Raw genomic sequence first — 13,202 nt, 5'->3', positions numbered from 1 at the left:
ACCTTGATTGGCTTCTGAATGGGGAAAACATCGACTTGCACGGCTGGGAAAATGCAGAGGTGGGCTCTTCCTGGAATGGACGCCGTGTGCAGGGAGTGGCGAGGGCATTGGGTTGTGTAGAACGCTCGCACTCCTGGGTGACATCCGGATTTCTGCGCCAGGGGCGGGGGACCTGAGAGCCGGTGTGGTGAAATGCGAACAAGCAGGGAAGCAGGAAGGGGGCATGGATGTCATCGTGCTAGTCTACAGTGTTCTGTAGGTTTGAGATACTTTAAAACATGGAGCTGGGAAGCAGAGATGAGAGGAGAGACTGGGAGGTGGTGAGAGTGGAGGCCTGGGTCAGGAGCTTAGGTCTACAGCAGCGGCCCCCTACCTTTTGGGCACCGGAGATCAGTTTTGTGGAAGACAATTTTTCCACGGACCAGGGGGAAGGAGGGGATGGTTTTGGGGGTGATTCAAGCACATTCCATTCAAGGTCCCCTCCTGCTGTGCAGCCTGGTTCCTAATAGGCCCGGACCGCTACCAATCGGTGGTCTGGGGGTTGGAGACCCCTGCTGTAGAGGAAGGAGGGAGATGGAGTGCAGCTGAGATGGAGGGGGGACAGGTGGGTGTGGGATGGGAGGGGCAACCTGAGGACGGAGGAGAGGGCGAATGCCGAGTCCTGTCCCCCACCATGGCCACAGGGGTGCGGATCTCAGGGGGAAGGCTGGCCTCGGGTTGGAGCCGGACCAAGCCCCCCACAACCCAGGGCAGGTGGGTGGGGGATCATGGACCCTTGGCCTCTGATGGCTTCTGTTTCCCTCAAAAAGTAGGAAGCAGAGTTGTGGGGAGAGTGTTCGGGGTGAGCCATGGTACATTGGAGGAAAAGATAGGAAAGTCGCGTGTGGCCATGGGGAGGGGGTATGGGCCCGGGTGATGAGGTAAATCAGGGACCACATCACCAGGCGGCTGCATGGACACCGTGCGGGAACCCAGACACCGACACCTGTCCCCCATGCCTCTGTGCCTCCTCCCCACCTGACTCAGGAGCCCGGGCAGAGTTGGCTGTGCCGCAGCCAGACAGGTCACAGAACCAAGGGCAGAGGCTCCGAGTGGCCGGTGGGAGGGCCATTCTGGTTGAAACAGTGTGTGGGTCAAACTGAAAGGCAGCCCCGAGCTTCATTTGGGTGCCCTTCCTGCCCATACTCCAGGAAGAGGCCCTGGTGGCATCTGCCCTGTGGCCACTTACTGCCCCTTGGCACTGCGTTGCTGGGCAGGGCTTTGCTTTTCCCTGCCGCCCTCTGGAAGGACAGAGCAGCGCTTGCAAAACACTCATTGAGTGGATTACTTAGCATGTGGCCCCCGTTGGGGAAGGATGGTTGGAAGTGGGGAGCAGCCCCTTGGGAGGGGCCAGGAGCTGGAGGGGGCCCTGCCCAGCGCACCTCCTGCCCCTCGCGGCACAGGTATGCCACCACGCAGGTTGCCAGCAGCTGCACCACCGGGGACCTCTCAACCTCTGCGAGGCCTGTGACAGCAAGTTCCACAGCACCATGCACTATGACGGGCACGTCCGCTTCGACCTGCCCCCCCAAGGTAAGCACGGGTCGGGGCACCCAGCCTGGTCCCTGGGGGGGTCGCTCCAGGTCCCCTGTCTGGGGGCTCAGAGTCTCGGTAACTGTCGGAGCCGTGACGGGACCATGAGAAGGACAAGAGTGGACTGTAAACGAAACACAAGTACGTTTCAGTCCCTTTGTCCCACAAGTTCTCTCACAGAGAAAAGGACGGGGATTGTGCCCCATCTCGGGAGCAGACCTGTCTCTCCCCGGTGCTGGGTCTGCACCTCCCACCGCTGCCCTGCCCCTGGACGGGGGCCAGCCTGGAGAAGGTCCCTTTCTTCTTGTCCTCGGTCAGGGGACTTGTGGGCCAGTCCTCCAGCCAGAAGTAGAGGGGGTGGGGGTGGAGTAGGGGGGCAGGTCAGAGGAACTTGTAGCAGGAAACAAGAAACCCCTCCTGCTGAACAGGGACCTGGCCCAGGCCCACCGTCAACTGGCTGTGCTGGGGTGCCAGCCCTTTGTCTCCTTTCTCAGGCGTCCGAGGCACAAGAGACTCTGCCCCTCTACCAGGGCCTCCGGGGACTTTGGGTATGGTCACAGGGGTGGGGGAGGGGAGGCCCAGGAGAAAGAGCCATGGGCTTCCAGCAACAATCCAGAGGCCGGTTTCCTACCCTAGTTCACAGAAGGGTAAGCAGAGGCTGCAGGTGGACTGGGATTGAAAGTGTGGCATCACCTGCAGTGTCTTCTTGGGGCCCTCGTGTGGTTTGGAGTCAGGGTGTGGATGGACGATAAGCAGTGACCAAGCCCCTCTCCTCACAGAACCAAAGGGCCCTGGCTAGCTCAGGGCGGGGGCAGGGGGGGGGAGGGTCAGTAGCAGGCAGTGGTCCCTCTAGAGGTGGCCAGGCTGGAAGGCTGGGGAGGGGCCCGGGAGGGAGCAGGCACGACCCCCTCCCACTCTACTCCAAAGGCTCTGTCCTGGCGCGGAACGTGTCCACCCGATCATGCCCTCCACGCACCAGCCCTGCAGTGGACTTGGAGGAGGAGGAGGAAAGCCCGGTGGATGGCAAAGGGTAGGTGACGGGTAGGTGGGCAGAGAAGACACCTGAGGGGGCCCAAGATCAAAGATCCAGGCAGCAGAGGCTTCAAAAGAGCTGGTTGGAGACCCCTCCCTGTCCCTGGGGCTGCTGGCTTCCTGCAGGAGGCCACCTAGCGTGGGCCAGCCTCCAGGGCTTCACCTGACCAGGTAGCACTGGGTGTGAGCCCTGTGTGGGCCACCAGAGGGCGCACATCTCCTTCGTGGGCCCTGGCCTGTCTGACTGCTCCTGAGTTCCCTGGTCGTCTGGGGTGACTGAGGTGTGGGTAGCCAGCCACAGCCCACTCACAACACACCCTGGTGAGGAACCAGAGTGTCTCCAACCTCTGACCTCCCTGGCTTCCCTGCAGGGACCGGAAGAGCACAGGCCTGAAACTCTCCAAGAAGAAAGCCAGGAGGAGACACACAGACGTAAGGAGCCCAGGGCTGGCAGAGGGGCCGCACAGCCTCCGCCTCTGCCAGGCCCTTTCCTTCCCATGCCTGAAGCTGGGCCTGCCTGCTCTGAGCTCCAGGACTGGTGGCGGGGCCCGGTGTGTCCCTGCCTCACTACCCTGCCCTGCAGCCCAGCACTGCCCACCTTAGCCAGGTGTGGGGGACAGGACACTCCAGAAGCTCCTTCCTCAGGCAGGAGGGACACTGGCAGCCTGCCTGGGGCAGAGCTGGGCTGGCGAGCCCCTGCACTGCCTCCCCTGCTGGGGCTCCCGTTCTGGACCCAGGGGTGGGGAGCGTGGGGACAGGGGTGCAGAAGCTGAGACTCATGTCCTCTCAGGACCCAAGCAAGGAGTGCTTCACCCTGAAGTTTGACCTGAATGTGGACATTGAGACGGAGATCGTGCCCGCCATGAAGAAGAAGTCGCTGGGGTAGGCTCGGTGGGGCGACTGTGGGAGTGGGCTGTGAGCGGGTGTAGCCCCGGCAGAGAGGAGTGTGGTGTCCGTGCAGTAGTCTGTGAGCGTGCGCCCCCCTCCACCCCCCCACCATGGGCAGACCCTTGCGGGGTGAACGTTAGCGTGAGGGAACAGGTGACGGGGCCTCTGTGCCCTGCCTGCGTGGCCCTGTCCCTGGGAGTGGACCGGCCTGTGACAGTGTCTGCCCTCTTGTGTGACAGGAATGTGTGTAAGCACATGCAGGACATGTGTGTGTGCATGTGTGAGGGACCCCAAGGGTGGAGCTGGGGCTGGGGCTAGGGTGGGGGTTTGTGTGACTGACCCCTGACAGACACAGCTGCCGTCCTGGGGCAGGGAGGTGCTGTTGCCCATATTTGAAAGGAAGGGCATCGCACTGGGCAAAGCGGACATCTACCTGGACCAGTCCAACACACCCCTGTCCCTGACCTTTGAGGCCTACAGGTTCGGGGGACACTACCTGCGGGTCAAAGGTGAGCAGCGGGCTGGGCTGGAGAGTGGCTGGGGCCTGGCTGGGCCTCCTGGAGATGAATGCTTCTCCCCAGGCTCAGGTTCCCATTGGCCATGGCCTTGAGCAAGCTCATTACCATACAGGTGTCTCTCCTGGGTGGTGGTGGGTGTTGGCCAGTGCTGGCAGGGTGGAGTTTCAGGGGAGGGCAGCTAGGCCTTGGGTTGGACCCTTGAGGGAGAAAGGGCCGGGCCCCCTCCCCCTCTGGACCTGGATGTTGAGGACCTGTCCTTGCCCCCTGATGCTGCCCTAGCCAAGCCAGGGGACGAGGGGAAGGTGGAGCAGGGAGTGAAGGACTCCAAGTCCCTGAGCCTGCCAATCCTGCGGCCAGCGGGGGCCGGGCCCCCGGCCCTGGAGCGCATGGACCCACAGAGCCGCCGGGAGAGCCTGGACATCCTGGTGAGGAGGAGGGCTGTGTCAGGGCTGGGGGTCAGCAGGGCTGCTCGAAGTCAGCTGGGCCCCTTGTTGCTTCCTCTTGGGGCTTTAATATCCCATTCTGGAAAATGGGGCTGTCTCTGAGAGCAGGGGGCCCTCGCTGGAACTAGGGTGATGGGTCTGTCTCTGAGAGTCTGCTGGTGCCCAGAGAGCATGCTTGTGTGTGTGTGTGTGTGTGTGTGTGTGTGTGTGTGTATCCCAACAGATGCTGGGTGGGGAGCTGGACTTCCCGTGTACTGGCTGTGTGTGAGTGTGTTGTGGGTCCCTTTGGGGCTGTGCTTTAAGCACATCTGAGTGTGTGTTTGTGTGTATGACTGTCTTTCTCCCCACATGCTCTGGCTTGTGGCTGCATGGGGTTGTGGGGGCCAGGGTGGGGCTGGCCTTGACTGCCCCTCCCTGCCCAGGCCCCTGGCCGCCGACGAAAGAACATGTCAGAGTTCCTAGGGGAGGCGAGCATCCCTGGGCAGGATTCCCCCACGCCTTCTAGCTGCTCGCTGCCCAGCAGCAGCAGTGGTGGCAACGACAGCTGGAAGAACCGGGCTGCCAGCCGCTTCAGCGGCTTCTTCAGCTATGGCCCTAGCACCAGCACCTTCGGCCGGGTATGTGGTCCTGTGGGCCCTGGGTCGGGGCAGCGGGCTGGCCTTGACCCCTGACCCTGACCCTGGTCTCCTTCCAGGAAGTAGACAAGATGGAGCAGCTGGAGAGCAAGCTGCACACCTATGGCCTCTTTGGGCTGCCCAGGCTGCCCCGGAGGCTGCGCTTTGACCATGACTCATGGGAGGAGGAGGGGGATGAGGAAGAGGATGAGGATGACGCCGGCCTGTGGCTGGAGGACAGCTGGCGGGAGCTCATTGACGGACATGAGGTGGGTGCCGCCACAACCCTCCTCCTCCCTCTCCTGGGGAAAGAGGGACATTATCCCCCTACTTGGTGGGGCCCTTCTGTGGACCCAGGGACAGGATGTACCACAGGACAGCCCTGTCAGGCTGTTGTCATCGTTAACCCACTCTGGGGAAACTGAGGCAAGGTGAAACTGCCATTTAGATGTCTTAGTGGCAGAGGAGGGCTCAGAACTCAGGGACCTCCATGTCTGCATGGGCGGAAGGAAGTTCCATACGAGGTTGCTCTCCCTTCCCCTCCCTGGCTGTGCCTGCACACTCCTGCTCCTGGCCACCCCCTGCCCTTCCTGCAGAAGCTGACCCGGAGGCAGTGCCACCAGCAGGAGGCAGTGTGGGAGCTCCTGCACACTGAGGCCTCCTACATTAAGAAACTGCGGGTGATCACTAACGTGAGTATGGGCCGCAGGGCCCAGAGCCATCCCATCTGCCTCCCCGGCCTCCTCTGGGTGCCCCCGAGCAGAGCGTGGGCCTTTGCAGAAGGATCAGGTGCCAGGCCGCAAAGGGGAAGGAAAGCCGCGCCCTGGGCAGGAGGTGGTTCCCACAGCTGGGGCACGAAGGAGAGGGCTTCCTGGCGGTTTGGTGGGTGGGGCTGAACTAACACAGGCCTCATTCTTTGACTCACTCATTCAGCGGGTATCCCTGAACACCTGCGGGGTGCAGGTGCCCAGCAGCCCACACCCTAGATGTGGAGACAGCGTGGGTAGGCGCTGGGGAGTGTGTATGTAGGGACTTCGACCTGGGGGGATCACCTGCCCTGGGCTCGGGGGTTCAAGGAAGGCACCCTCCGAGCTGAAACTCAGAGGCTGAGCCAGGCCAGGGGTGGAGGAGAGTGTCCCAGGCTTAGGCTGCAAGCTTGGGTCCCTGTGAGCCCTGGGCCAGGTGACCCTGTGGTGGGCCATGAGGATTGGGCCTTTTCTCAAACGGTGAACCCCTTCTGTCCCAGGGTACCTCAGGGCCTCCTGGGAGATTAAGGGGTAGAGGGGAGCCTAAGAATCTGGGTAGGGCGTCAGGACCGGGACCACCCCCCTAAGCTGCAGCGTCCCTCCTACCCCCACAGCTGTTCCTGTGCTGCCTCCTGAACCTGCAAGAGTCAGGGCTACTGTGTGAGGTGCGGCTGGGCCTGGGGGCGGGGAGGGTACCAGGAGGAGTGGACTTGGGTTTGGGGGTCTGGAGGGTCGGGGAATAGGGGAGGGGCTTAAGTAAGGGCGGAGAAGGATGGGGCGGGGCCGGAAGAGGGCGGGACCAACTGGTGGAGTAGGCCTGGGGCAGAGCCTGGTATCAGGGAGCAGGGGGAAAGGTGTGGGGTTGATGGGGTGGGACACACAGGGGCGGGGTTAATGGGTATGGTAGGCGAGGGGCTGGACCGAGCGCTCCTCCCGGCCCCCAGGTGGATGCGGAGCGGCTGTTCAGCAACATCCCGGAGATCGCCCGTCTGCACCGCAGTCTGTGGACCAGTGTGATGGCGCCGGTGCTGGAGAAGGCACGGCGCACGCGGGCGCTGCTGCAGCCCGGGGACTTCTTCAAAGGTTTCAAGATGGTATGGCCCGGGCCGGGCACAGAAGTGGGTGACACGGGGGCAGGGCTGGGGGGCCGATCCCATCTGCCTGACACCCCAACCTCCCTTGAACCAGTGGCTCCGCACGACCCCTAGCGGTCAGAGGCAAGGAGTTCAGAGTCACCCAGGTTTACCATCTACCCCTGTGGCCGTCTACCCCCTGCTACCTGGCCTAGTGTGGTCACTCTCGCCAAGGCTTGGTTTCTTCATATAGAAAACAGGGATCATAAGCTTGCCACCCGCTGGGGTGGTCGCAAAAGTACAGTCAGGAAGAGCTTGAGCAGGGCCCAGCCCTCAGGGAGAGCCAGGTAATGGTGTTTCTTTCTCCCTGCGCCAGTTCGGTTCCCTCTTCAAACCCTATATCCGGTACTGCATGGAGGAAGAAGGCTGCATGGAGTACATGCGTGGCCTGCTGCGTGACAACGACCTCTTTCGGGCCTATGTCACGGTGAGGGCGAGGGAGCGGGCTGATGGGCAAGGGTGCAGGACCCCGCGCCCACCTTGGCTGCAGGTGCGTGGGCGCCGGTGGTAGGCGTGGCCTGCCCTGAGCCCCACCCCCACTGTTCCTCCTGCCACAGTGGGCGGAGAAGCATCAGCAGTGCCAGCGGCTGAAGCTGAGTGACATGCTGGCCAAGCCCCACCAGCGGCTCACCAAGTACCCGCTGTTGCTCAAGTCAGTGCTGAGGAAGACGGAGGAGCCCCGAGCCAAGGAGGCCGTCATCACCATGGTAACCAGGGCGGGCAGGGCTCCCTCTGTGGCTCGCCACCCGTCCTTGGCGCTGGGCCTGAACCAGCCATTGTCTGCTCCCCAGATCAGCTCTGTGGAGCGCTTCATCCACCAGGTGAACACGTGCATGCGACAGCGACAGGAGCGGCAGCGGCTGGCGGCCGTGGTGAGCCGCATCGACGCATACGAGGTGGTGGAGGGCAGCAACGACGAAGTGGACAAGGTGGGCAGCCTGGCCCAGCTCAAAGGGAGGGCGGGCCAGACTGGTAGGCCGGCGCTATGCTGGAGTCCCACGTGAGGACTTCTAGCTGAATGGAAGGTCAGCCCCTGACTTCTCCCACACCTGCATTCCCAACCCCCCTGCCCCATAGCTCCTGAAGGAGTTTCTGCATCTGGACCTGACAGCGCCCATCCCTGGTGCCTCCCCCGAGGAGACCCGTCAGCTGCTGTTGGAGGGGAGCCTGCGGATGAAGGAGGGGAAGGACAGCAAGGTGACTCTGGGGGATAGCCCATACCCAGGGCCACTGCCCCACCCATTGGAGCGCCACGGGTTTGGACCACCCTGTCCAGGGCTCCTCCTGGATGGGATCAGTGGTACTCAGCTGCCCAGCCAGTGTGGGGGGGTGATTTGAGAACTAGTGACCTTGAGGTCCTATGAGAGATCATTACCTGCCTGCAGTTTACCCTTTTTTCCTCCATTCTGGAATGTAATGCTCTTTTTAATTAAAGTATAGTTAAGGTGCCGCACGATATTAAAAGTGTGTAACACAGTGGGACAAGGTGATCACCACAGAAGGCCCACCATACAGCGTTGTGACGTTAGCGACTGTGCTCCCCGTGCTGCGCGTCATGTGCCTGCCACTTACTCCTGTCGCAGCCGTGGTTCACGCCTCCTACTCCCCTCGCCTTTTCACCCACACCCCCACCGCCGCGGTCGGTTCTCCGTGTCTGTGGGTCTGTTGGCTTCGTTTGTTCATTTGTTTAGTTGTTTCGATTCCACACGTATGCGAAACGCTACAGCGTTTTGTCTCTGACTTATTTTACGTAGCATAATATACTCTAGGTCCATTCGTGTTGTTACAAGGGGCAAGATTTCTTTTTTTTTTTTTTTTTTTTAAGATTTTATTTTTGGAAGGGAAGGGAGGGAGGAAGAGAGGGAGAGAAGCAATGTGTGGTTGCCTCTCATGTTGTCCCTACTGGGGATCTGGCCTGCAACCCAGGCAGGGGCCCCCGCTGGGAATTGAACTGGTGACCCTTTGCTTCACAGGCCCGTGCTCAGTCCACTGAGCCACACCAGCCAGGGCGGATTTCGTTCTTTTTCGTGGCTGAGTAATCACTGCAGTGCATGTGTGTACACAATGCACGCACATGTGCACACACACACACACATCCACTTCGCTTTCATCCACTCATCTATTGAGGAGCACCTAGGCCGCTTCCCCGTCTCCGCTGCTGTGGACGTCACTGCAGCGAACGCGGGTGCGAGTGTCCCTTTATTTTTATTTATTTATTTATGTATTTATTTTTTGCGAGCGTCCTTTTAAACGAGCGCTTTGTTTTCTTCAGATACGCGCCCGGAGTGGGATTACTGGGTCCTTCTTTGTCTGTGGTTAGAGCCTTCCTTTTAAAGTCAGTTCTGCCTGATACGAGCATTGCTACCCCAGCCGCTTTCTCCGTCTTGTTGCCATTTTCGTGGAATATCCTTTCCTTCCCTTCCCTTCCCTGTCGGGCTGTGAGTGTCGATCTGGAGTCTCTCGTAGGCAGCAGGTGTACGAGTCTCGTTTTTTCAGCCATTCATTCGCCCTGCGTTTTTTCAATAGGGGGCTTAGTCACTTTACATGTAAAGTAATTATTGATAAGTGTGTAGTTAATTGCCATTTTAATTGCTTTCATATGATACAGTATATATAAGTGGTTGGTCTACTACCTTTACTATATGCTTGCCTTTACTAGTGAGAATTTTTTTTAATGTTATTTTATTGCTAGTTTTGGCCTTTTCTTTTCCACTACCTTTTTTGTAATGGCAGTTTAGCAGAGATGAAGTCCTTTAGCTTCTGCTTGTCAGGGAAAACCTTGCTGTCTCCTTCAATTCTGAATGATGCGCTTGCTGGGTGTTCTTGGTTGTAGGTTCTTCCCTTTCGTCACACGGAGCATGTCGTGCCCTTCCCGTCTGGCCTTGCCTGCAGTCTGCTCTTTGCAAATACAGCGACAGGGGCACGGCCTGGGCTGACTGTCTTGCCCACTGGGTGCCTTGTGGGGTCCTGTTGCGGGGAGGCGGCACAGGCCCTGAGCCCCCCAGGGGCAGCCCAGACCCCCACTCCTGAGCTATGTTGTTAACCCTTGAGGAACTGCGTATCCCAGAGCCTTCGAGTCAGGATTTTAAAATTACCTCCCTTTTACTCTTTCATGTCAAGTTTTAATTGAAATAAGTCACAAGTATGTAACTTGATGAAGGAAAATGATCCAGCTTTGCATTTTGGTTTCACTCTCAGGTCCGTGCGGGAGGGTGGGGGAGGTGTTTGACAAAGTCTGGCCTCCGCCCGGAGAGGGTGTTGCAGCAGACAGGCCAAGACCTGGCCTGAGGCCCCACGACCCTGGCCTTGACCCCTGGCCTCTCCTGCTCCCCCTACCCCCACTCAGATGGACGTATACTGCTTCCTCTTCACGGACCTGCTCTTGGTGACCAAGGCAGTGAAGAAAGCTGAGAGGACCAAGGTCATCAGGCCACCGCTGCTGGTGGACAAGATCGTGTGCCGGGAGCTGCGGGACCCTGGTGAGGAGCCCGAGTCCCTGCTCCTGGGCCAGGGCTGTGATGGGCAGGGCCCGTGGTCTCAGCTGATGCTGAGCCCTTCCTAACCAGGCTCCTTCCTCCTCATCTACCTGAACGAGTTCCACAGCGCTGTGGGGGCCTACACGTTCCAGGCCAGTGGGCAGACTCTGTGCCGAGGCTGGGTGGACTCCATTTACAACGCCCAGGTGAGGGCAGAGTGATGTGCGGGTGAGCGAGGCGGCCTGGGGGCCGCTGCTCACAGCCCGTTCTGTCACTCTGCACCCCCGCCACCACCTGCAGAACCAGCTGCAGCAGTTGCGAGTGCAGGAGCACCCAGGCAGCCAGCAGCGCCTGCAGAGCCTGGAGGAGGAGGAGGACGACCAGGAGGAGGATGAGGATGAGGAGGAGGAGGAAGGTGGGGAGAGTAGCACTTCGGCTGCCAGCTCCCCCACCATCCTGCGTAAAAGCAGCAACAGCCTGGACTCCCAGCACTGGTATGCTTGCCCAGGACCACCCAGCAGGCTGGGCAGGGCATGCGCTCCAGCCCAGGACTCCTGACCCCAAGGCCGTAGACAGGGGCAGAGCCTAGTTCAGACCCCTTCGTCTGAATGGCTTCATGTCGTGAACCCAGCGGGGGCGGGGGCGGGGGCGAGGTCTGTCTTCCACCAGCTTCCAGTCAGGGCTGGCAAACCTTTTTCAACTTGACTACTGACTCTGATTCACTAGTAGTTGCCTGGAGCTGAGCTGAGAACTCTCAGGCTGTATCCAGCAGGAAAGGGCTCTGGTGGTGGCAGACACCGTTACTGGTGTCTGCTGTGGGCACAGGAGTCGGGGAATCTGGGGCATACACCCCGTGTTTGCCATCTCTGAGCCTCTGAGCAGGGAGGACCGAGACATAGACCTTTGCATTGCCCAGCATGGGGCTGGAGCGGGCTGGCTAGGCTTCCTCTGTCTGTGCTCACTTTCTCCGACCCCGCTTCCCCACCCCGGCCCCGCAGTGCTTCCGACGGCTCCACGGAGACCCTAGCCATGGTGGTGGTGGAGCCTGGGGAGACGATGTCCTCTCCCGAGTTCGAGCGTGGCCCCTTCAACTCCCAGTCAGATGAAGCGTCTCTCAGTACCACTGCCTCGTCGGTCACGCCTACCAGTGAGCTGCTGCCCCTGGGTCCCGGGGACAGCCGCTCCTGCTCCATAGACTCTGCCTATGGCACCCTGTCCCCCACCTCCTTGCGAGATTTTGTGACCCCAGCCCCCGTGATGGAGCCAGCGCCCCGGCTCCCAGAGTTGCCACAAGCCCCTTCACCCTCCCCCTCCCCCCGCCTCCGCCGCCGCACCCCTGTCCAGCTGCTGCCCCATCTGCCCCACCTGCTCAAGTCCAAATCCGAGGCCAGCCTCCTCCACCTGCTGTCGGGGGTGACCACGCGTGGAGCGCCGCCCGCCCCCAGCCGCAGCCTGTCGGAACTCTGCTTGGCCACCACAGCCACTGGCACTAGGACTCAGGGCTCCCCGCGGGGGGCTGGGCCCAGCTGGACTTGCGGGGACACACCAAGCCCTGGCAGTGGCTCTCAGCCATCACAGACGGAGGGCGGAACCCCCTATCTGGCTGGGGAGCCTGAAGGACCCTCGGGGAGGAACAGAGACCTGCCCTCAGGGGCCTTACCCAGGGCCCAGCCCGAGCCCCCTCCGGGGATCTCTGCCCAGCACAGGAAGCTGACGCTAGCCCAGCTCTACCGAATCAGGACCACCTTGCTGCTTAACTCCACGCTCACTGCCTCGTGAGTGGCCCAGCCTGGGCAAGGCAGGGCAGGGGTCCCAGTGTGCTAGCCTGGGGCCACTGCGCCCCAGGAGTGGGTGGGGGCACTACTGTGGCTGGGAGCAGGTGGCATCTAGGGTTGTGGGTGGAGGAGGGGCCCTGAGGCCTGCCCACCCCCAGGGTGAGGGTGTCCTTTGAGAGCAGTGGTGAAGGGGTCTAAGCATTCTAGTGGGGTGGAGAGGGTGGCCAGAGGCCCTGTGAGTGGCATCAGCCAAGGAAGGACTGTCTCCCCTCTCCCCCGCAGGGAGGTCTGAGCAGAATGAGACCCCTGAGGGTGCTGCTGGAGCACGGGACAGCAGACAGCATGCCTCCTGGGGCGTGCTGGCCCCTGTCCCAGCTGCCGCCTTGCACACGCATGAGCAAAGTGCTAGGCGGGACCCTTGCCGCTGCCCTGGGCTGATCTGCACTTAGCCAGCTGGGAAAGAAACAGAGGAGGGTCCGGCAGAGTCCCAGGCCCGGCTGAAGTGCCCCTCAGGACCACCCCCCACAGTCACCAACTTCACTAACCCGTCCTCCCCCCCCCCCGCCCCGCCCACCTCGATTCCACATCCACCCTGCCCGAAGTCACCAGCTCCGATCCACTGGGCTGGTCTCCCAGACCGCCCCCCTCCACCCTCATCTGGCTCCAAATGGGGCATTTACTTCCCCCGCCTCCCTCTCTCTCCCGAACCATTCTGCTGACCACCCCAGGCTTGGGTTGGGCTCTGTGTAAAGTTGCATATTTATTGAGCTTTTCGTTCTTTTATAAAGACTTATATATACTCCACTGAGAAGAGTCCTTTGCTTTTGGAACCCACCCCTTGCGGGACGCAGATGCACTGAGCTCCTGCCCCCTCCCCCTGCCATGGGACACCGCTGGAAGAGACTGGGAAGCAGAGTGAATTAGGGGGCAGAGGTCACCAGACCAACACCCTGAGGTCAACCGTGTCCCCTGCCACAGCCATGAGGTCCATCATTGGAGCCCTAT

General features: G+C 60.9%; 1 protein-coding gene across 10 annotated transcripts in view; it reads left to right on the top strand.

Moving 5' to 3' along the window:
- PLEKHG5 (pleckstrin homology and RhoGEF domain containing G5) overlaps positions 1 to 13,015 on the top strand; it is a 35,350-nt gene extending 22,335 nt beyond the window's left edge. For 4 of the 10 annotated variants that reach the window (XM_053920173.2, XM_053920176.2, XM_053920178.2 and 1 more), the window contains 20 exons: positions 1,443 to 1,572; positions 2,500 to 2,602; positions 2,976 to 3,036; positions 3,395 to 3,486; positions 3,865 to 4,001; positions 4,290 to 4,435; positions 4,876 to 5,070; positions 5,148 to 5,336; positions 5,664 to 5,759; positions 6,428 to 6,478; positions 6,758 to 6,907; positions 7,263 to 7,373; positions 7,504 to 7,653; positions 7,738 to 7,875; positions 8,024 to 8,143; positions 10,293 to 10,425; positions 10,513 to 10,628; positions 10,723 to 10,916; positions 11,421 to 12,197; positions 12,480 to 13,015. In XM_053920173.2, the coding sequence (XP_053776148.1) occupies positions 1,443 to 1,572; positions 2,500 to 2,602; positions 2,976 to 3,036; positions 3,395 to 3,486; positions 3,865 to 4,001; positions 4,290 to 4,435; positions 4,876 to 5,070; positions 5,148 to 5,336; positions 5,664 to 5,759; positions 6,428 to 6,478; positions 6,758 to 6,907; positions 7,263 to 7,373; positions 7,504 to 7,653; positions 7,738 to 7,875; positions 8,024 to 8,143; positions 10,293 to 10,425; positions 10,513 to 10,628; positions 10,723 to 10,916; positions 11,421 to 12,197; positions 12,480 to 12,489 (3,099 nt within the window). In that variant the 3' untranslated portion in view covers positions 12,490 to 13,015. Of the gene's footprint in view, positions 1 to 1,442; positions 1,573 to 2,499; positions 2,603 to 2,975; positions 3,037 to 3,394; positions 3,487 to 3,864; positions 4,002 to 4,289; positions 4,436 to 4,875; positions 5,071 to 5,147; positions 5,337 to 5,663; positions 5,760 to 6,427; positions 6,479 to 6,757; positions 6,908 to 7,262; positions 7,374 to 7,503; positions 7,654 to 7,737; positions 7,876 to 8,023; positions 8,144 to 10,292; positions 10,426 to 10,512; positions 10,629 to 10,722; positions 10,917 to 11,420; positions 12,202 to 12,479 lie in introns of those variants that run through there. The other 6 variants (XM_053920180.2, XM_053920177.2, XM_053920174.2 and 3 more) reach the window with 3 other exon arrangements.
- Positions 13,016 to 13,202: the final 187 nt, after the last annotated feature.

The sequence above is a fragment of the Desmodus rotundus genome, chromosome 3, assembly GCF_022682495.2.
Source record: "Desmodus rotundus isolate HL8 chromosome 3, HLdesRot8A.1, whole genome shotgun sequence".
In the NCBI taxonomy this organism is placed as follows: Eukaryota; Metazoa; Chordata; class Mammalia; order Chiroptera; family Phyllostomidae; genus Desmodus; species Desmodus rotundus.
The sequence above is the reverse complement of the archived record's forward strand: the minus strand, read 5'-3'. Positions and strand labels throughout refer to the sequence as shown.